Source organism: Canis lupus, chromosome 13, assembly GCF_048164855.1.
Source record: "Canis lupus baileyi chromosome 13, mCanLup2.hap1, whole genome shotgun sequence".
Classification (NCBI taxonomy): Eukaryota; Metazoa; Chordata; class Mammalia; order Carnivora; family Canidae; genus Canis; species Canis lupus.
Genome location: NC_132850.1, coordinates 2,119,348 through 2,140,347, shown reverse-complemented (window position 1 = coordinate 2,140,347; position 21,000 = coordinate 2,119,348). Strand labels below are relative to the sequence as shown.

At 39.4% G+C, this 21,000-nt stretch overlaps 1 protein-coding gene across 1 annotated transcript in view; it reads left to right on the top strand.

Annotated features, from left to right (window-relative positions):
- The first annotated feature begins 244 nt into the window (after positions 1 to 244).
- CCDC30 (coiled-coil domain containing 30) overlaps positions 245 to 21,000 on the top strand; it is a 118,588-nt gene continuing 97,832 nt past the window's right edge. The window contains exons 1-5 of the mRNA XM_072771624.1: positions 245 to 633; positions 9,149 to 9,332; positions 15,472 to 15,665; positions 19,429 to 19,518; positions 20,826 to 20,979. Coding sequence (XP_072627725.1) covers positions 481 to 633; positions 9,149 to 9,332; positions 15,472 to 15,665; positions 19,429 to 19,518; positions 20,826 to 20,979 — 775 coding nt within the window. The 5' untranslated portion in view covers positions 245 to 480. The remainder of the gene's footprint in view (positions 634 to 9,148; positions 9,333 to 15,471; positions 15,666 to 19,428; positions 19,519 to 20,825; positions 20,980 to 21,000) is intronic.

The window sequence follows — 21,000 nt, the reverse complement described above, 5'->3', positions numbered from 1 at the left end:
AATGCCCGCTGACAAAACTTAGCCTCGAAGTAGGGACTCGCGGAGCTGTGCTGTTACCATGGTGACGGCCCAGCCAATGGAATGAGCCGTACTTTCGTTCCTGCCGAAAGACCCCGCCCCGCGACCCGGAGACCAATGGGGTGCGCGATCTGCACAGGAAGGGCAGCCCCTGAGCCAATAGCGCGCGTCGTTTCTATGGTGCCCGCCGGAAAGGCGCCTCGGCGTCTCCGCGGCCCGCGCGGTTGCTATGACGCCGGGGCCGCCGCAGGCACCTGCCGCTGGCGGCGGAGCTGAGTGACCCGGGGCCTCCGACTCCCCGAGAGGCCCCTGGCGGCCCAGTTCCTGAGGTTCCCGCGTTCCCGCCTCAGCCCCTTCTGCGTTCCTTTTCAGCGCTCCAGGTCTTTCCCGCTCTCGCCTGTATGGCCCGGAACGGGAGGAGAGGCTCTCCCGGCTCTGCCTTTGTCGTCGCGGCCCGGGCTGATGCCGCCTGAAGGGGGACTCGCCGGCCTCCGGGGACGCGGCCGCCGCGGGCCTTCAGGGCTGGGCCGCCGGCCGTACTCAGACCTCGGGGCCCCTTCTCACCGCCCAGGCGAAGACTCAGCCCTGCGCCTCCCGGCCTGGCCTCCCCCGCTGGTAGGCTCGGGAACAAAGAACTGCCTTTTTCTTTTTCTGCCTTCTTTTTTTTTTTTTTTTTTTTGGGGGGGGGGTATGTTCATCCTGCAGAACCCAGATTCCCGATGAAGCTCTGGAGAGGCCTTCTGTGTCGTCAGCTGCAGACGTCACCAAGTCAGTTACCTTGCGCCCTTCGAGCTACAGCCTCCTCTTCTCTCATCCCCCCAGCACCTGTCCTCCCACCCTGCTCATCCCACAGCCATCTCCACCCTCTCTCGTCCACGCTGTGCATCACTGACTGTCCATTGGTCTCCACCACCCCTGCCATCTGCAGACCGCCTCCCTCCGCCTTTCTGCTACGATGATGCTTCGGGTAGCTAAGTATCCCACATTCTCCAGCTCTGGAATCATTGTGAAGATTTTTTTCTTCTTCTTCTCTATTTCTCTGCGCTATGGCAAGCTTTCCTGGCTTGGGTAAACTAGACGGTAGCGTGGAGAAGCGCACATTGGTAAATACAGTAAATTTCTGCAGGCCTGGTGTGTTTTGAAAATCGGATGGGGAAAGTCAAAATGCATTTTTTTAGGCCCGTCCCAGGCTTACAGAAAGAAAGAAAATGGTTCCTTGCTCACGTGAATATTGTGTTATGTATACGTGATGTATTCATGCGTGGGAAGAGATCATTGGAAATGATCAACTTTAAGCCCATACAAACACAATGCCTTGATAGGATGGAACTTTCTGGAGAGGAGTTGCTTGAAACAGTTCTTGTGCCTTCTTTTCATATGAGTTTCTCTCTCTCTTTTCTTTTTTTCTTTTCTTTTTTTTTTTTTTTTTTTAAGATTTTATTTATTCATGAGAGACACGGAGAGAAAGAGAGAGGCAGAGACAGAGAAGCAGGCTCCATGCAGGGAGCCTGATGCAGGACTCCATCCCCAGACCCAGGATCATGCCCTGAACTGAAGGCAGACACTCAGCCACTGAGCCATCCAGGCGTCCCTCTTTCTTTCTTTTTAAAGATTTATTTATTTACTTTAGAGAGAGAACACGAGCACATGGGGGGAGGGACAGAGAGTGGAAGAGAGACAATGCTCCAGCAGACTCCCCGCTGAGCAGAGCCAGAGGGGGTGGGTGGGCTATCTCAGGTCTCTGAGATCAAGACCTGAGGCAAATCAAGAGTTCCCTGCCCAACCAACTGAGCCACCCAGGTGCCCTTTCATGTCAGTTTCTTTTTTGTTAAGATTTTATTTATTTATTCATGAGAGACAGAGAGGCAGAGACACAGGCAGAGGGAGAAGCAGGCTCCCTGATAGGAGCCTGATGTGGGACTCGATCCCCAGACCGGGATCATGACCTGAGCCAAAGGCAGATGCTCAACCACTGAGCCATCCAAGTGCCCTCGTGTCAGTTTCTTAACCAGAAAGTTCTTTGTGATGTGAGCCAAGAAACGGAAACAATGAGGAGTGATTGGAAAAAAAAAAAAAGTATTTCTAGCAAGGGAGTAGGCTTAAGAGTCCTAAAAAGACTGGAACATAGGACCTTAAAAATAGAATGAGATTCATTTAGAGCCAGTGCAATTTTTTTTTTTAAGTTGGAAAACTTTGCCTTAAAGTATGTGTTCCTTGTTGAGTCTTACTATTTCTTTTTCAATACTCAGGTTTAAATGAAAACTATTTCCCTGCATGAAGCAGGCTCCATGCAGGGAGCCCGATGTGGGACTCAATCCCGGGTCTCCAGGATCACACCCTGGGTTGAAGGTGGCACTAAACAGCTGAGCCACCTGGGCTGCCCAGATGTCTATAATTTTTCAATTATATTTGTGTAGAAAAGAAAGAAGAGTTAGGGTGAATGGCCTATCTGGGTATATGCGTTTTTGCAGGCATGCTATTGACGTCTTTTCCCTAATGTCACTCTAAGACCGTTAGATTTAAAACTCATCCTTTGCTCAGAGCCAGAAGATGTGCTATAGCATGAGGTATGGTCCTGGCCCTGTCATTATGTTTTGAGGGCACTTGTAGGGGAGTTAAGAACAAGTAGCAAAGACTCTGCACCCATTCTCCTTGCCATATTTCCATTTAAAATTCTTTGTCTCAGTTTGCTTTGACAGTTTTACCAACTCATTCTTTACCTCTAGAAGTTTGGGGTGAGGGGACTCAAAAACTTTTTAAGATAGTTAATGAGCATTTATTCAATATCTGCTTTGTAGAGAATCATTTGCATGTATGCTTTGTTATGTGGGTAATTTTATTTTTTATTTAAAGATTTCTTTATTCATGAGAGACAGAGAGAGGCTGAGGGAGAAGCAGCCTCCTCACAGGGAGCCTAATGCAGGACTCAATCCCAGAACTCTGGGATCACAACCTGAGCCACCCAGGTGCCTTGTTGTGGGATTTTAGGTGCAGTTCATATGTTAGAGCATTTATAATTCAAATAATGGATTTTTTTAAAAAACGATTTTATTTATGAGAGAGAGAGCGTGTGCATGAGCTGGGTGAGGGGCAGAGGAAGAGGGAGAAGCAGACTCTCTGCTCAGCATGATCCCTGAGATCATGACCTGCACTGAAGGCAGATGCCAAATAATGGATTTATATCACCTCAAGATCTGCTTTTTTAGAATTTTCAAATTACTTAACCATTGAGTCTCAGTGAACCAACCTCCTGGAAAAAAATGTGTGTTCTGGGATGTTGCAGGAAAACAGGCAGAGCGACCCAAATGTTCAAAGTCATGGAGATATAAGCAGCTTGGTGGGGATCTGTAAGTATACCAGCGTGGAGGACTAATGTCAAAGTGTGGTAGAAGATAAGGCTATGGAGATAGGCAGGAAGCAGGTTGTGAAGAATCTCTGCTGCCCAGCCAAGGGGTGCGAACTCTTCCTGGAAGCAATGGGAATGATAAGCAGCAAGTGATTTTGCATTCAGGACAGTCAGTCTGAGGGCTTTGGATGGAGGCCAGCCTGGCAGCAGCACATCAGTTAAGGATGCAATTACACCAAACTGGACAGGAAGTGAGGAGATCTACACTAAGGCTTCCTACACTTCCACCCTTAGATAAGAGGTGGAATCTACACATTCAGGGACTGGTCATTAATGAGAGTGGGATGAATCAGAAGGCAGGGCCATGGATGACTCCCAGGTTTCTGACTTGGGAAACTGTATCGATGGTGATTTTGTTAACTGTTGACTACAGAAGGAGAAGCAGGTGGAAGGGAAAGATGAATGGATTCAAGCTGAGTTGTTCATTAGACAATTGGATATGCATAGGTCTTAAATAGTAGACTCATTTTATGTTGTCTTCCTAGCCGACATCATCTACTCTGGAATATGTACCTCTCCACCAATCCTTATTTAAAGAATAGGCTTTGGTGGCCATATTTGTACCCCTACTTCCAACCCATTCCAGTGACAATGGACTGAATGAGGATTGTAGAAACTAACTTTGGAGAGGGGGACACCGTTCATTGGATGAGCAAAAAATAATCAACTCTCATGAATTTGAATTAAAAGACAAAGGACAGAAATGACTTAATCTGAAAAGTTACTAAGGCTTAACATGAATGGCTATTTTTAGCCTGGCTGATGAGCAAGCAGAGAAAAATCTATCCATGTGGAGAAGCAAGTAAATTGGGGCAGATTCACATGGAAACTCAGAGCTGAAAGACCTCAGGAGTCAGGACAGACTAGTCCAATCTAGTCCAGGGTGGGCTGTCCAGTTCCATATCCAGTTCCTATGTAGTCATATATATTTTCCAGTATATGCCCTTTTATCTTATTCTTTAATTAACCCTCCTACGATAGTTGGGATTGGTTGGCTGTGAGGGTCAGAAAACTCATAATTAAATGACTTGAAAAGATAGAAATTTATTTCTCCCAAGTAAGAGTAAAGAAGAAAGCAGTCCAGAACTGATAGGGCAGTGTCTTAAAATTGTCGGAGAATCAGATTTCTCCTCTCATGATAGTATATTATCTGTGGCAGGTGGCTTCTACCCCATGGTGTCCAGGATGGCTGCTCAAGCTTCAACTATCTTGTGTGTATTCCAGCCAGTAGAATGGAGGAAGCAGTGGGGAAGGGTGGTCTCATTCCTTTCTGGGCATTTCCTAGAGGTGGCTCACGATGCCATTTACATCCCATTGGTCAGAACTTAAATCACATGGCTATATCTAGCAGTGAGGCAGGCAGCCATGTGATCATTCAAGAAATCAGTTACGCTGTGGGAAAAGGGAAGAATAAATATTGGGAGACAACTGGCAGTCTTTGCCACACCCACTTGTGTTTGTTCTAACTTCAGTGTGTTTGTTTCTTCCCGTTTTTTTCTAGATAGATCTGGAGTTTAGTAAAAATTGATTATTATTTAACCCTAACAACCCCATAAAGTAGGCATTATTAATAAACCATTTTATTTGAGAGTAAATAACAGTTGAAAGAAGTTAGGTGACTTGCTTAGTCACAAAGCTAGAGAGTGGTGGAGCCGAGGTTTGAACCCAAATGTCAGACTCCTATATCCATGCTGTTAACCACTATGATAGCAAGAAAGGCAGAGAGCCAAAGACATGATTCTTAGGAATGGCATCCTCTCAAGGGGCTATGGAAGAAGAGGAGCCCAGGAAGAACACAGAGAAGGAAAGGCTGGAGAGGTAAAAGTAAAAACAGGAGAAAGTGATGTCACAGAACAGGGATGGAAACACTTTCAAGGAAGAGGTGGACATACTGCAGAGAGATCACAGAAAAATTACAGAAACATGTCCAGTTTGTTTGGCATTTTGAAGGTTATTGGTAACTGATATCTTGAGTCTCATGCTAAGAACAGAAGCCAAAATGCGGTTGTTTGAGGAGGGGTAGACAAATTAAAAGGAGGACAGTAGCTTCAGAGGAATGTGGTGGGGTCAAAGGAGGGTTATTTTTTATCTTTATTTTTAAGACCAGAAGCATCTTTTTCTTTTTTAGAGAGAGAGAAAGAGAGAGTCCATGTGGGGAGGAGCAGAGAGTGAAGAAGAGAGAATCTTTTTTTTACATTTAAAATTTTTATTTATTTATTTATTTATTTTCATTTTAAAATTTTAAATTAAATTTGCCAACATATAGTATAACACCCAGTGATCATCCCATGAATTGCTCTCCTCAGTGCCCATCACCTAGTTACCCTATTTCCCCCACCCACCTCCCCTTCTGTAACCCTTTGTTTGTTTCACAGAGTCAGTTTTCTCTCATGGTTTGTCTCCCTTTCTGATTTTTCCAACTCAGTTCCCCTCCTTTGACTATTTCTTATATTCCACGTATGAGTGAAACCATATGATGATTGTCTTTCTCCGATTGACTTACTTCACTCAGCATCATACCCTCCAGTTCCATCCACAATGAAGCAAAAGGTGGGTATTCATATTTTCTGATGGCTGAGGAATATTCCATTGTTTACATATAGAAAGAGAGAATCTTAAGCAGGCTCCACATCCAGGATGAAGCCTGATGTGGAGCTAGGTCTCATGACCCTGAGATCATGACCTGAGCCAAAAATCAAGAGTCAAACACTCAACCAACTAGCCATCCAGGCACTCTGGGATGAGAAACATCTTGAGTGAAGAGCAAGAGATCAGTAGAAAGGGAGATCATGAGTATACAGAAAAGAAATAGCTTCCCTGAAGAAATTCTAGATGGGATGGGATCTAGAACACAGTTGAAGAGACTTGCTTTGATCAGGAGGATGGAAATCTCCATTGAGTGGAGAAAAAGCAAGGTCTCTAAAGACGAAGGCTAGTATCTTGGTGTTAGGGAAGAAGCTGACCGAGTTTTATGATGACTTTAGTTTTACTAGTGCTGTGGGAGATAAGGTCATCTGCCAAAAGAAGGGAGAGGTGGGGTTTGGAGTTTAATGGGAGAGATGGAAGTTCTGAATAGTTGCTGAGTGAAATGGTAGCAGAATCTGGTAAAGAATGCATAGATGGATCTGACAATAGAGAAGCTTGGCTCAGACTGCAGGCCATGATTTGTAATGGCTCCAGTTTGTTTTAGTTTTGCTTGTTTTATTTTTCTCTACTACCACTCAGCAAATGAAAATAGATAGAGAATAGTCAAATGGTCAAGCTTTTGCAGGACTGGGATTTTCAGGGAAGGTAGGGACATGGAGCAGGATAACTGGGGACATTGATGAGAGATTGAAATGATCAACTATTGGGTCTAGGCTTGAGGGAGAAGCCAAAAGTATCTGGTGGTTTGAGAGATGTTATGGCCTAGGGACAGGTCTTGCTGCCATTGCAGAATAAGTACTGCTTAAGACAGCAATCATTTTATACTCATCAGTGTATATATATGTGTGTGTGTGTGTGTGTGTGTGTGTATAACAAATAATAACAAGTGTCGGCAAAGATTTGAAGAAATTGGAACCAACCCATCTGCATCATATGGTGGGAACATAGAATGGTGTAGCTGCTTTGGAAAACAGTGCGGCAGCTCTGCAAAAAGTTAAAAAGAATTACAACAATTCTACTTCTAGATATATACCGAAAACAATTGAAAGCAAGGACTTAACCAGATACTTGTACATTCCTGTTCACAACATGTTGATTCATACCAGTTGAAAGGTGGAAACAGCCCAAATGTCCATTAACAGATGAATGAATAAACAAAATGTGACACATATACACATGCAGACACACACTCACGTGCACACACACTCATGCTATTATTCAGCCTTAAAAGGGAGAAGGAAAACACGAGTGGGGACCAGATGATGGGAGTGGGATGGGGAGGAGCACAAGAAGATTTTTAACTGCAACTCATGAGGAGGACACATGGGGTATAAAGATTCAGACCTGGATCTTTGTTCTTTCAGTGTGAGGTTCAGATGATAATTAGAATTCTATATATGTCCATTCTAACTGTTGATGTGAAAATGATGAGACTGAAGAACTTAGCAAGAAAGGAGAAAAATAGTAAAATATGATTTTGCTATCAAAGCAAAACTGAGTATAGTTTGTGTAGACTATCTGGAGTACAATAATCATTATGCAGATCACTACAATTAGATTAACTTGGTTGAAAGTGATGTTTGGGGAGATGCCTGGATGGCTCAGTGGTTGAGCGTCTGCCTTCAGCTCAGGTCGTGATCCCTGGGTCCTGGGATCGAGTCCCACATCAGGCTCCCTGCATGGAGCCTGCTTCTTCCTCTGCCTATGTCTCTGCCTCTCTGTGTGTCTCGAATGAATGAATGAATGAATGAATGAATGAATAAATAAATAAATAAATAAATAAATAAATAAATAAATAAATAAAAGAAAAAAGTGATGTTTGGGGCACCTGGGTAGCTCAGTCGGTTAAGTGTCTGCCTTCGGCTGAGGTCATGATCCTGGGGTTTTGGGATTGAGCCCCTCATAGGACTCCCTGCTCAGCAGAGTCTGTTTCTCCCTCTCCCCCACTCCGCCCTGTACTCTCTCTCTCTCTCTCTCTCAAATAAATAAATAAAATCTTTTTTAAAAAGTTTGTCATATTCACAGCTAAAGGTTCTAGTAACAGAGAAACACAGATACAACTTCATCAATCAGAAATTTATCTTTCACCCACTATTATAGTGTAAGCTGTTTTGTAGCATGACTACTTTTAACTTAAAAAACTAAAGATGGGGGCAGCCCCGGTGGCTCAGCGGTTTAGCGCCGCCTTCAGCCCAGGGTGTGATCCTGGAGACCCGGGATCGAGTCCCACATCAGGCTCCCTGCATGGAGCCTGCTTCTCCCTCTGCCTGTGTCTCTGCTTCTCTCTCTCCTCTCTGTGTATTCTCATGAATAAATAAATAAAATCTTTAAAAAAAAAAAAAAACTAAAGATAATATTGATGGCAGGCTTGTATCAAGAAGTTTTGGAAGAGAACTGAGTGAGTTAGAAGTCAGCAAAAATTCAAGCCATATTCTGAGAGCACAGTCATTCCTTGGTACTATGGAATCAATGAGTTCTCTAGCTTCTAGAGAGGAGTCTTTTTATCTCTCAAATTCAACTGAGGGAAAAAGGCTTCTTTGGAATTTATAACTTTGCAAGGGGCCTTTGGGTGATTTTCAGATTACTAAATTGTAAACTTCAGAACTGGGCATACAGAAAAGCTTGTATTTTTTTTTAAAACAGACATTTGGGGGATCCCTGGGTGGCTCAGCGGTTTGGCGCCTGCCTTTGGCACAGGGCCTGATCCTGGAGTCCTGGGATCAAGTCCCACATCGGGCTCCCTGCATGGAGCCTGCTTCTCCCTCTGCCTGTGTCTCTGCCTATCTCTGTGTGTGTGTGTCTCTCATGAATAAATAAATAAAATCTTAAAAAGAAAAAGACATTTGCATTATCTATCATGTATCTATCTACATCATGTCATCATGTCTTTTTTTGTGTTGGCTTTTCATGTAAATGTTCATCATAACTGGACAACATATCCATTAACAGGAGAACTGAACGATACTTTGTACAGAGTCTAACTCTAGGTGTATATATGCACCAGCTTACTTGCATGCTCAGCTGTATGCGTGTGTATGCATGCATGTGCCTACACATACACTTATCTCTTTTACAAAGGGACAAGTTCAGTTAGAATATGTACTGCATCATCTCAAGAAAGAAGGAACTGAACCTCTTGTTGCTACAGAAGAACCACTCTATTTTGTTTGGTGCTTATTCCAGAACAGTGAAGACGGGCTGAGCACTGCTAACCAGAAATTTAGAAGAGCTTATGGTGAAGCACATGGAAGAAATGAAAGAAGTGAGAACTAATAATATAAAGTTTTAAAATATCTATGATTTTGTTCATTGTCCTTCATTAAATTGACACATTAAAACCAACATTTGAATATTCCTGTGTAGTGTGCAAAGCACTTGGCACATATGTTTTTGTTTTCTTTCCTTGAAACGTGCCAACAGTCTGTCTGTCTTTTCATTTCCAGTAGAGTACACCTACAGGTTATCACCTAGGGATGACTGGTTAGATATCCAAATAGGCCTGCTTAGGGTGGCTTGCATTATCTTTGTAAATTCATCCTTGTTTCAATAACTGACTCGTTAGCTGATTCTTGTGCTTTTATAGCTTGGAGGCTTAGAAACCTGATTAGTCATGTACTGTGAGTGGATCTGTTTCTCAAAGGTGACCTTATATTAACTACACTCGCAGAGAATTTTGTAGAAAAATAGATAGCAGCTTACTAATTGACAAAAAGAAATGTAATTGCCACAGGACCAGGCACACATGTCCTGTGGCTGATGGATTCTTTGTCTATAGGTACATTATATTACAGATGTTTACTTGTTGAACAAATGATTATAATTTTTCTAGCACTGGCTAAGATAACCACAATAGGGCTCTCTATAGCTGTCCTTATTTCTCGACCTGTTATAGGTTAGAACCAGGGTAACTAGCCCTTAGATGAGTAGGTAATGGCATCTTTTGACCTTCTTATCACTCTTTTGATGTTTCCAATACTGATCAACCTACTTTTTGACATATTCTTTCTTTAAATGAGTTAAAAAAATACTCTCTCAGGTTGTTTGGAAATCACTCTGCTGTGTTTCAACATCTCAGCTCAGATAGGCAACTTACTGATTTTTAAATTTAACTCTTAGAGGACAATTTGATTTTCAAACTCTTAAAGAAGAATGCAGCTCCTTTAGAACAAAAGCAGGACAGCATAATAGACCATAAACTTTAACATTAGTCAGATGGGGGTGAAAAATTGCCTTTACTACTGTCTTTCTGTGTAAGTTAGATAACTTCTTTGAACTTGAAATTCCTCATCTATACGTTGAGGATTGATAATAGCTTCTTCAAAGAGATGTGTGATGTTTACACAGGTTAAAGTACATAAAACATTTCACACACATGTATTTGACACCTAGCAAGTACTCAGTCAATTATAGCTGTTATTATTAAGAAACAGGTATTCTTGTTCCTGCCATTTTGAAGAGAAAGAAATTGAAGACTAGCAGGAAGTTATAAAGTTAAGTGGCAGTGCTGTGTTACCTCTGCTATACCATTCAGCTTTTTGTTCATATTGCAAGATGTTGTCCAGTTGATTTCAACACAGTTCAGCAAAATGCAATTCAGTTACTTTGGCAGTCTACTTCTAAGCACTTTGGCACGTAGGCTAGAGCTCAGCCTCTGGGTCTGGTCGGGCAGTGTGAAGTCTAGCCCCTCCCCTTACTTCCTGCATGACAAGGCAAATCCCCTAGGCCTCCAGCAGCCTGCTTCCTCCCCTAGAAAGTGGGAGGGTAATAGTCTCATAAGATTGTAGTGAAAATGAAGGCTTTGATCTCCTTACTCTAGTGTCTGGAGCATCGAGTTAGCTTTTAATCTGTTATTATGAACTCATAAAAGTACCTTTTAGGAAGCTGCCATATTAACCAGAAGCTATTTTTAAAAAATACTCAACAATTGATTTTTTTTTTCAAAAAAAATTTTTTTTGAAGATTTTATTTTTTCATGAAAGACACACAGAGAGGCAGAGACACCGGCAGAGGGAGAAGCAAGCTCCATGCCGGGAACCCGACGGTGGGACTCAATCCCAGGTCTCCAGGATCACGCTCTGGGCTGCAGGCGGCGCTAGACCACTGAGCCACCTGGGCTGCCCTCAATAATTGATTTTAATTCAATCTTAATGTTAAGATTTCAGGCATCATCATCGTTATTAACATAGGAATATAAACAGTTATTGTGGGGATTTTTCTCTGTTCGTGGGTATCATTTTATATTTCCTAAACTATAGATAAGGAGACTTGATTTCAAACCTGATATGTTAATGGGGAAAAAATTAGAGATTGTGAGTGTCTGCAAAATTTGTGATGGTGTGTCATCATGTCTATGGGAAACGGTCTGTTAACATAAAACAGCTGGAAGGAAGTTTAGGGAGGGAAACTCACATGTAAGGAAAGCCAAGTTTTCTTTTTATTTCTTAGATTAGGGACATGATAGTATGGTGATCTCTTAATGACTCTTTCACTTTATAGATTCGATGTAGGTTACTATATGAACAATGGACTAAGAGTAAGAAAATGTGTTACTTTCTTTTTAGGTTAAAAAGTATGCAAGTCATGTCCGTAACTTAATAGAGGAAAGAGAAGCATTTGCTCACAGTTGTGAAAAGGAAAACAAACAGCTTAGACATGTGGTTAAAGAACTCCAACCCAAACAGGGTAATCTTTCCTTTTGTAAAAATGTGAAGTTTATTTTTTTTCTACTTCTAAAAATAATATGTGACAAATTTGGGAAATGCATAAAAGTAGAAGGACGGGGGAAAATTAGTATATAATCCTCCACTCCAAGAAAAGTACTTATAATGTTTTGAGTGTATTTTCTGCTTGGTGTTTTAAATTATCTATTCTGAAATAGTCAGGAATGTGTGTGAGAGAGTACAGGATGGTTATTTCCTTCAGTGTCTATTCTGGTACTTACTACACTATGTCATAGTGACCTGTGTCAGCTCCTCTGGGCCAGAGATCATGCCCTGATCGTAGTGGTTTCTGTGTTCCCACAGCACCTGCCTTGTAAAGAACTAGCACATTAAGGAATGTTCATCCCTTAATAATAATAAAAATAAAGTAATAATAAAGTAATAAATATAATAAATAATAATAAAATAAATAAATAATAATAAATAATAGGAAATATTTATTTAAGTACTACAGAGCTACAAGAGAAGACCTGGATAGAACCCCTTTAGAATATTTTGGGTTTTTTTTAACCTCACAAATTATATATGATTATTACTAGTGTTGGTGATTATTTATATTTACCACACATTTATTATTTTCTTTGCTCAGCATTTTCCCTTGCATCTCAGATATTCCATATATTCCATTTGGAATCATTTTAAAACTGTCATGAGGGTCTGCTGATGGAAGTTTTCTCTTTATTTTGAATCTCAGATGGAGGGGTTGAGTGAAGTATAGGACATATTTCATCTGTTCGGCACTCTTGCTTCATTTATTTTCCTTTCTTGTTTTCCATTGAGTATACTGAATTTTCTTCTACTGCTTTAAAAGTTTGCATTCTATTTTTGTTTGTATGGTAGTTGCATTTTTAAAAAAGATTTTATTTACTAATGGGAGACATAGAAAGGCAGAGACATAGGCAGAGGGAAAAGCAGGCTCCCCATGGGGAGCACAAGCAGGACTCCATCCTAGGACCCCAGGATCACAATCTGAGCCCAAGGCAGATGCTCACCCCTGAGCCACCCAGCTGCCCCAGTAGTTGCATTTTTAAGAGTTTTTCAATTTCTTCTGGCATTTTTAGTTATTCTCAGCAAGAGGTTGGTTCAGGGCTCTAATCTGCTGTTTTGTGAGAAATGGAAGATACTGTTATGTCCTGCTGCCAACATAAATTAGCTCATGAAATATTGGTAAATAAGGGAATGATGTTATTTTAATGCAGAAATTCATATACAGTGTACCCCAGCATGTTAATGATTTGGGCTTACCAGCAAGCATTGGAGTTTATACATGAAGCTAATTTGTCCCAGAGTCTTCTTTGGAATTCAGTTGGGCCACATGTTTCTCCTTGGAAGTGCTTATGCCAAGATATCCCTAATCTTTGAGCATTTTGCCTTTGTTTTCATAACTCCACAGACTCTTTTAGCTCACCTTTACAGCAAGCCTGATTTTTTAAAAGAAGATAAAAGTCCTATATTTACTATAGTATTTCTTTATTTTTTAGGAATTTGATGTATCTCTTTAAATGTACCAGTATAATTATTAGGATTGTCAGTGTTTTTTATAGCACTCCAGTTACACAATGACAGAAGTTTGGAATTGCCTGTACCAATCTGTTGCTTCAATAAACTTTATTATTTTTAGCAAGCAGTTGGCAAAATACAAGTTTGTTTTAGAAACATAAAAATCACTTCAGAAATGCTTCTATAGTTAGGGTATTTTTTGAAGGTAGGGGTAATATGATTTGATAATGGATGTAATGTTAGGTGGGAGAAAAGGGGAGAAATCACTGGTGACCCAAAGCCTTATGGCTGAGTGGTTGGATATTAGAGGTCCAGCTACTTAGGTTGGGGAGCCTATGGGAGGTCCCATTTGGGGAAGACAGTAAAGAGTTTGCCTTTGGACGTGTACATTTCAATGCATGTATTAGATATCCAAGTGGAAATGTCAAGTAGACAATTGTGTATGTTTGGAAGGCACCACAAGCTAGAGCTGTGAATTTGGGAGTCATCAGCAAATAGCCAACACCTAAAGCCTTGGGACTATAGACGGTTATCTGGGGAATGAAAAGAAGATTAAGGGCTGGGCCCTGGGCATTTCTATGTTTAGAGGTTGGAAAGGGGAGAAATTAGTCAAGGAGTCTGAGAAGGAGTGGCACGCATGGTAGTAAGAAAACCAACAGAGTATGATGTCCCAGGGAGAAATGATGAAAGCCTGTTATCTTTGAGATAAGTGGGAATGGGATCCAGTGCACAAGGGGAGAGTCTGGCCTTAGGAGCAAGGATAGTTTGTTAAATCTCACAAGATGGAAGAGTATGTGGGAATTGGCAGATACGATAAGAAGAGTTTGTGGAAATTGGAGTGCTGCTTTTTTCTCAGTGAAATAGGAAGCAGGGTATTCAGCTGAGAGTGAAGATGGTAAGGAGGTGTTGGAGACTTGAGAAGAAAGAGTAATGAAATAATGGTCTACATCTCTAGATAATGAGAGAGAGAATTCCAGGGAACTATGGGAGGATTGGTGGACAACAAGGATCCACTTGGGGTGAGTAGTGAGTAGACATGAATTTAGAGTGAAACCAATTGCCACTGGCTGTGTGGTTTTTCTCCAGCTACACTCAGCTTCTAGAGTGAGGTGCAGGAGAGGTAAAGGGTTAGATTTAATAGGCTGGAGTTCTGTCAACTAAGTGTAATGGAGAAAGAGGGGCAAGAAGTTGTGAATGTTTTCAAGGGGGTGATTAGGGACACCTGGGTGGCTCAGTGGTTAAATGACTGCCTTTGGCTCAGATTGTGATCCGGAGTCCCAGGATTGAGTCCCGCATCAGGCTTCCTGCATGGAGCCTGCTTCTCCCTCTGCCTGTGTCTCTGCCTCTCTCTGTGTGTCTCTCATGAATAAATAAGTAAATCTAAACAAAAAATCAAGGGAGTGATTATAATGATGAACTGATTAGATGAACCTAGGTTGGTAAGAAAGTAAATGAGGACAGGAGTGGGATGAGGAACGTTAAAAAGTGTTTAAAGCTAGTGGATTATAGTTGCCATTATGGTCAAAACTTGTTGACATCTAGCTACCAAAAGTACATAGGAAAGGATGATTGGAGAATGGGATGCTTGAAATTGAGACTAGGGAGTTGCTGCTAACAACAAGGTCTAGAGAATATCTGTGGAGTAGAAGCTGAGATGAGGTAGCAGACTCAATCTGAAGTTAGTTGGTGAAGAGACTGAGAAGCCAAAGCACTAGAATAATCTACCTGAATATTGAAATCACCAAGAATTTTGGCAGGGACTAGTTAAGTAACCATATACAAACTAGTTGGCTTGTTGGTGCCTGCATCCTTGTCTCATAAATGGAATAATCAAGTTCCCTACCTAAATGGATTGTTGCAGGGATTAGATTACATAAATTTACCTTAAATTTATGCTGCCACATAGTAAGCACTCAATAAAACAACAAATTTTAAAGTTACACAACAGTAAGAATATCTACCACTTTTGAGAACCTTTTCCCACTACTTTTTTTGTTGTTGTTATTATTTCTGAAAGTTTGCAAACACTCTGAAGAGATGGGGAGAAGAGTGGTAGTAGCAATATAGCTAATTTAAATTAACTTGCTATTTAACTAAGAGCACACTTAACACCTTATAACAGCAGTTTTTTTGCCTGCATTCCTTTTAACAGTTTTTTTTTCTGTTATTTCTTCTTAACAGAAGTGCAAATAAAAGAGATTGAAGAAATGTTGTCTCAAGAGGGTTTGTCTGAAATAGCTCTGGGCAGCCCCAGGGAGCAGATTGAGTACTTACTGGTAGAAAGAAGCACATTCTCGAGAAAACTGGAAACTGGGGGCCCCAAGCAAGAGTCCCAAAGACATATGGCCAGTCACCTACAGGAAAGACTTGCCCAGGTATTCTGAAATTAACTAGGTAGTTGAATAAGAGGCAGGCCAGTTTTTTGTTTGTTTCTTTAATAATTCATTGATTAAATGATCAGGAAGTCAGTTTTAATAATGCTTACATATATAGGGTGGGTTTTTTGTGTGTGGTGTTTTTTTTTTTTAACGATTGACTTATTTGTTTGAGAGAGACAGTGCGCGCGTAAGCCAGTTGGGGGAGCTGCAGAGGGAGAGGGAGGAAGATCATCTTTTTTTCCCCAAGGTTTGTGTTGTAATTTTATTTTTTTATTATTTTTTTATATAAATTTATTTTTTATTGGTGTTCAATTTGCCAACATATACAATAACACCCAGAGCTCATCCCATCAAGTGTGGAGGTTCCTCAAAGAGTTAAAAATAGATTTGCCCTAGACCCAGCAATTGCACTGCTGGGGATTTACCCCAAAGATACAGACGCACTGAAACGCCAGGACCCCTGCACCCCGATGTTTACAGCAGCAATGTCCACAATAGCCAAACTGTGGAAGGAGCCTCGGTGTCCATCGAAAGATGAATGGATAAAGAAGATGTGGCCTATGTATACAATAGAATATTCCTCAGCCATTAGAAATGACAAATACCCATCATTTGCTTCGACGTGGATGGAACTGGAGGGTATTATGCTGAGTGAAATAAGTCAATTGGAGAAGGACAAACATTTTATGGTCTCATTCATTTGGGGAATATAAAAAATAGTGAAAGGGAATAAAGGGGAAAGGAGAAAAAATGAGTGGGAAATATCAGAAAGGGAGACAGAACATGAGAGACTCCTAACTCTGGGAAACCAAACTAGGGGTGGTGGAAGGGGAGGTGGGGGGGGGGGGATGGTGACTGGGTGAGGAAGACAATCTGAAGCAAACTTCCCTACTCAGTGGGGAGCAAGATGTGGGGCTCCATCCAAGGACTCTAAGATCCTGACCTGACCAAAACCAAGAGCTGACCACTCAACCAACTTTGCCACTCAGGCACTCCAAATATATAGCTTTTATGTTTGGAGGAACATCTCTGCCACTTGTTCATGGTATGACCTTGAGCAAGTTAGTGAACTTTTGTGAGTCTTGATTTTCTCATTTATAAAATCTGAGATCAACTTAACTACTCCATGAGGTTATCATGAAAATGAAATAACATGTATAAGACTGTAGAATAGTACCTCACATATTAATTAGCATTATTGTGGGGGTTTTTTCCTCCACAGAAATATATAATAAAAAGTGAAAGATTTATGCCATCTGAAGAGAAATCAGAATATTAATTAGCATTATTGTTAATTGTTTATCGAGAACTTTCCATCTGCCAGGCTCTGTCCCAGTGGATGTAGAAACAAAGTCAAGTTAGACATGATTTGGGCTTGCAAGGAACTTACAAGGTAATGGATGGAAGAAAAAAGCCAGTGATTATAGTTCAGTGTATAAAGTCCCATGATAAAGGAAGGCACAGAAGGCTCGGGAAACTGAGAGGAGTGGCTGAGTCAGATGTGATAGGTGACCGAAGAACATCTTCCATCTCTCGTCTTCCAGAGGAAGATGTTGAGTAGTATTTTGAAAGCTGAATATGTATTAGCTACATAAAGATGCTGGGAAAGACATTCCTAGCAGAGGAAACAATGTGTTATTACATGGTGGTTCACGGAAGTGAATGCTAAGTAATGTGGCTGGAGATGTTTTCAGGAACTACATCATGGTGAGATTCATACACTAATCTCAAATTTGGACTCAGCACCCAGCAGTGTTCCTGAACCATACTAGAGGCATAAATATTTTTTTAAAAAGATTTTATTTTTCAGGGATTCCTGGGTGGCTTAGCGGTTTGGCGCCTGCCTTTGGCCCAGGGCGCGATCCTGGAGTCCCAGGATTGAGTCCCATGTCCGGCTCCCGGCATGGAGCCTGCTTCTCCCTCCTCCTGTGTCTCTGCCTCTCTCTCTCTGTGTCTATCATAAATAAAAATAAAAAAATAATTATTTTTAAAAAAAGATTTTATTTTTCAGTAATCTCTAAACCCAACAGGTTGCTTGAACCCACAACCCCAAGATCAAGAGTTGCAGGCTATGCATATTGAGGCAGCCAGGTGCCCCAAGGCATAAAAACATTTAATGGACTTTGTTATAGAAGGTCTGGAGAGGCACTAAACACTTTTAAGAGGAAAGAGTAACAATCTGATTCATGTTATTACAAAATCTAGGATTTTGATTTTTGATTGTATTGAATCAGTTTAAGAGGAATTTACTATCTTACAATATTGATGTGATCTGTGATCATAGAATATCCATTTATTTTTTGCTGAGTGAAATAAGTAAAGTTTTATGATTTTCCCCACAAACTCTTGTACTCTTGTTACATTTTTTCTTAGGTACTTCATATTCACATTTTTGGATGCTATTAATAGCAAATGTTATCTTCTTAAAAAGAATTTAATATTCTAACTATCTGTGGCTGGTATTTAAAAATGCAATTATTTTATACTGACTTATATCTAACATTGTTGCTAAAGTTTTTTATTCATTTTACTTATTTACTTATTTATAAACTACTTTTCCTCTTTATTTTTATTTATTTATTTAAGTAGGCTTCACACCCAGTGTGGGGCTTCAACTTACAACCCCAGATCAAGAGTCATGTACTCTACCAACTGAGCCAGCTAGGTGCCCCTCTTATTCATTTTAATAATTTATTAGAAGATTTAAAATATTTTCTACCTGTACAATCATATTATCTGAGAATAATGATACTTTCATTTCTTCCGTTTCAGCCCTTATTCTTTCCATTCTTTCTCTCTCTCTCTTTTAAAACTTTATTTATTTGACAGAGAGAGAGAGAGAAAGAGAGCACAAGCAGGAGAGTAGTGGGCAGAGGGAGATGGAGAAGCAGGCTCTCCACTGTGCGGGGAGCCCCATGCAGGGCTTGACCCAGGATCCTGGGATCATGACCCAAGCTGAAGGCGATTGAGCCACCCAGGCACCTCTCATTTCTTTTTCTTGCCTTTTACTGGGTAGGCCCTCTAGTATTACCTTGAAATTAATATAATTAGTATTAAATAGTATTTTCATCTTGTTATTAATATCAGAGAAAGCATTCAGTGATTCATTAAGTATGATGTTTGCTAAAGGTTTTGTTTCAAATGGTACTGTTTATTTATCATTTATACTCTTGTTTCTAGTTTGCTAAGAGTTTTTTATAGTCATTGATGATGAAATTATTTAAAACTTGAATCTGTTAATGGGAAAATTTTGTTGATTTATTTTTCTAATGTTAAACCTATTTTGCATTCCTAGGATAAATCTAACTTGTTAATGATATTTTATCCTTCCTAGATATTATCAGGTTAGATTTGATAAAATTTTAATCTATGTTTATGAATAAGAAGATTGCCCTGTGATTTTTCTTTCTCCTGTTATCTTTGTTGGGTTTTAATCTCAAGGTTTGGCTAGCCAGTGTTAACCAGCCATTTTTCATTATTGCCTCTGTAATGAGATTTTTTAGATTTACTACTACTGTAGAGTTCTATATACTGTAGGCGTATCATGCTTTGTACATAAGAAGAGTACGATTTTTTTTGCCCCTGTAGAAACCAATTTTCACTCCTTTGGGGATGATATTGTCTCATTGAGAATGGATAGCCTAGCCTCATAAAATGGATTGGACTGTGTCCCTTTTTTTTCTTTTTAAAAAAAATTTTAAATGACATTTTTTTTACAAAGACTGATGCAAGTTTCATTTATCTCTTATTATTTATTTAGGAGACATTTGAACAAGTCTACCAGCCTCTGCAAAGAGAACACGAGAAATATCAGGAACCTGTGCAGCAATCTGAAAAAATTTTGAGTGAGGTAAAAAAAAAAAAAAAAAAGAATCCTTCACTTAATAATCACAGCTAATTACACATTAGTTTTTACCAAGTATTTTGTTTGAATATATTAAAATATATGCTGTGAAAATTATAAAATTATACGTAAAAGTATTGTAAACATATCACAAAGATTTGGAAAGAAAAAAATAATAGCTAATTTTTATTGAATGTATCAAAATTTAAACAATCAATATGTGTTATATCCTTTGAAAAATCACTTTGGGATAATACATACTTCTTCCCAAATATGTTTGGAGCCCTTTTTTGGGGGTAGTCTTTTAATATATACAGCACATTATTTTAAGTATAATCAATTCTCCTCATAGAATTAAATTTTCTAATCTGGGGAAATGTTATTAAGTGCTAAATCCAGTAAATAAACTATGTGCTAGAAATTTAACTGCAGGAAATAACCCAAGATAAATGTATATGGATAAAAGTATATCATAGTATTATTTTAAATAGCAAAAATTGGAAACTACCAAATATTTAAATAATTATATAAATCATATTACACCTACTTTGGAACATTATATAGCTTTTAAAAATTATCATTACAAAATCTGTACAGTTATTTGGGTAAATGTTTCTCATATAATGTTAAATGAAAAAGACAGAAACATGTATATAGATTGGGATTATGACTACATAAAAAATGTATATAAATAAAAAATACTGCAGGGATATATACCAATATCCTAGAAGTGATTTTGTTATGTAGATGGTATTTTGGTTGTCTTTCAGAAATAGTTGTATGATGTTTATATAAATAATACATATTTTAGGGATCAAAAGTAAGGTATAATTGAGACTGAATTTCTTAGCTTTTAAAATACTTTGAAAATAATTGCAGAAAAGGAGCTATAAACATTTGAGTGTGTTCATATCTTGAAATTAAATGTGAAAACATTTTATAAACTGTATTTAATGGACCATATACATAAGGATTTTTTTCTCTCTTTTTTGCCAGATGATACTCATTTTTATGATAAAATTTCTATTTTTTATAATCATATAATCATAAACTCTTATTTTTTTAATCATAAACTCTTAGATATTAAGTTGAACTATATGAAGTTGTATGTTCATAGGTAAAAAATCAAGTATCAATTTTATATTTCAACTTAAAAGAAATACATATAAATGAAATATTGTTTGCTACTTTTCTTTATTAGCTTTCAAATGCTTGTAGGAAATAGTACAGTGTTATAAAAATACATTTAATTTTTGTTTTAAAAAATTATTTTAGTTTTTGTTAGTTTAAAACTAATAATAGTTTTATTTCAGTCCCATAGTGAAGACCTGGAAAAAGCTAAAATTTCACAAACCTGCCTGGAGAGGAATGCAAAACAAGTAGCAGAGAGGTTAGGGATGGCCCAGGAAGAGATCCAAAGGCTCACTGATGAACTAAAAAGGAAGGAGAAAGAACAGAGTAAATTAGGTAAGCTGTGGTTGCAGATGA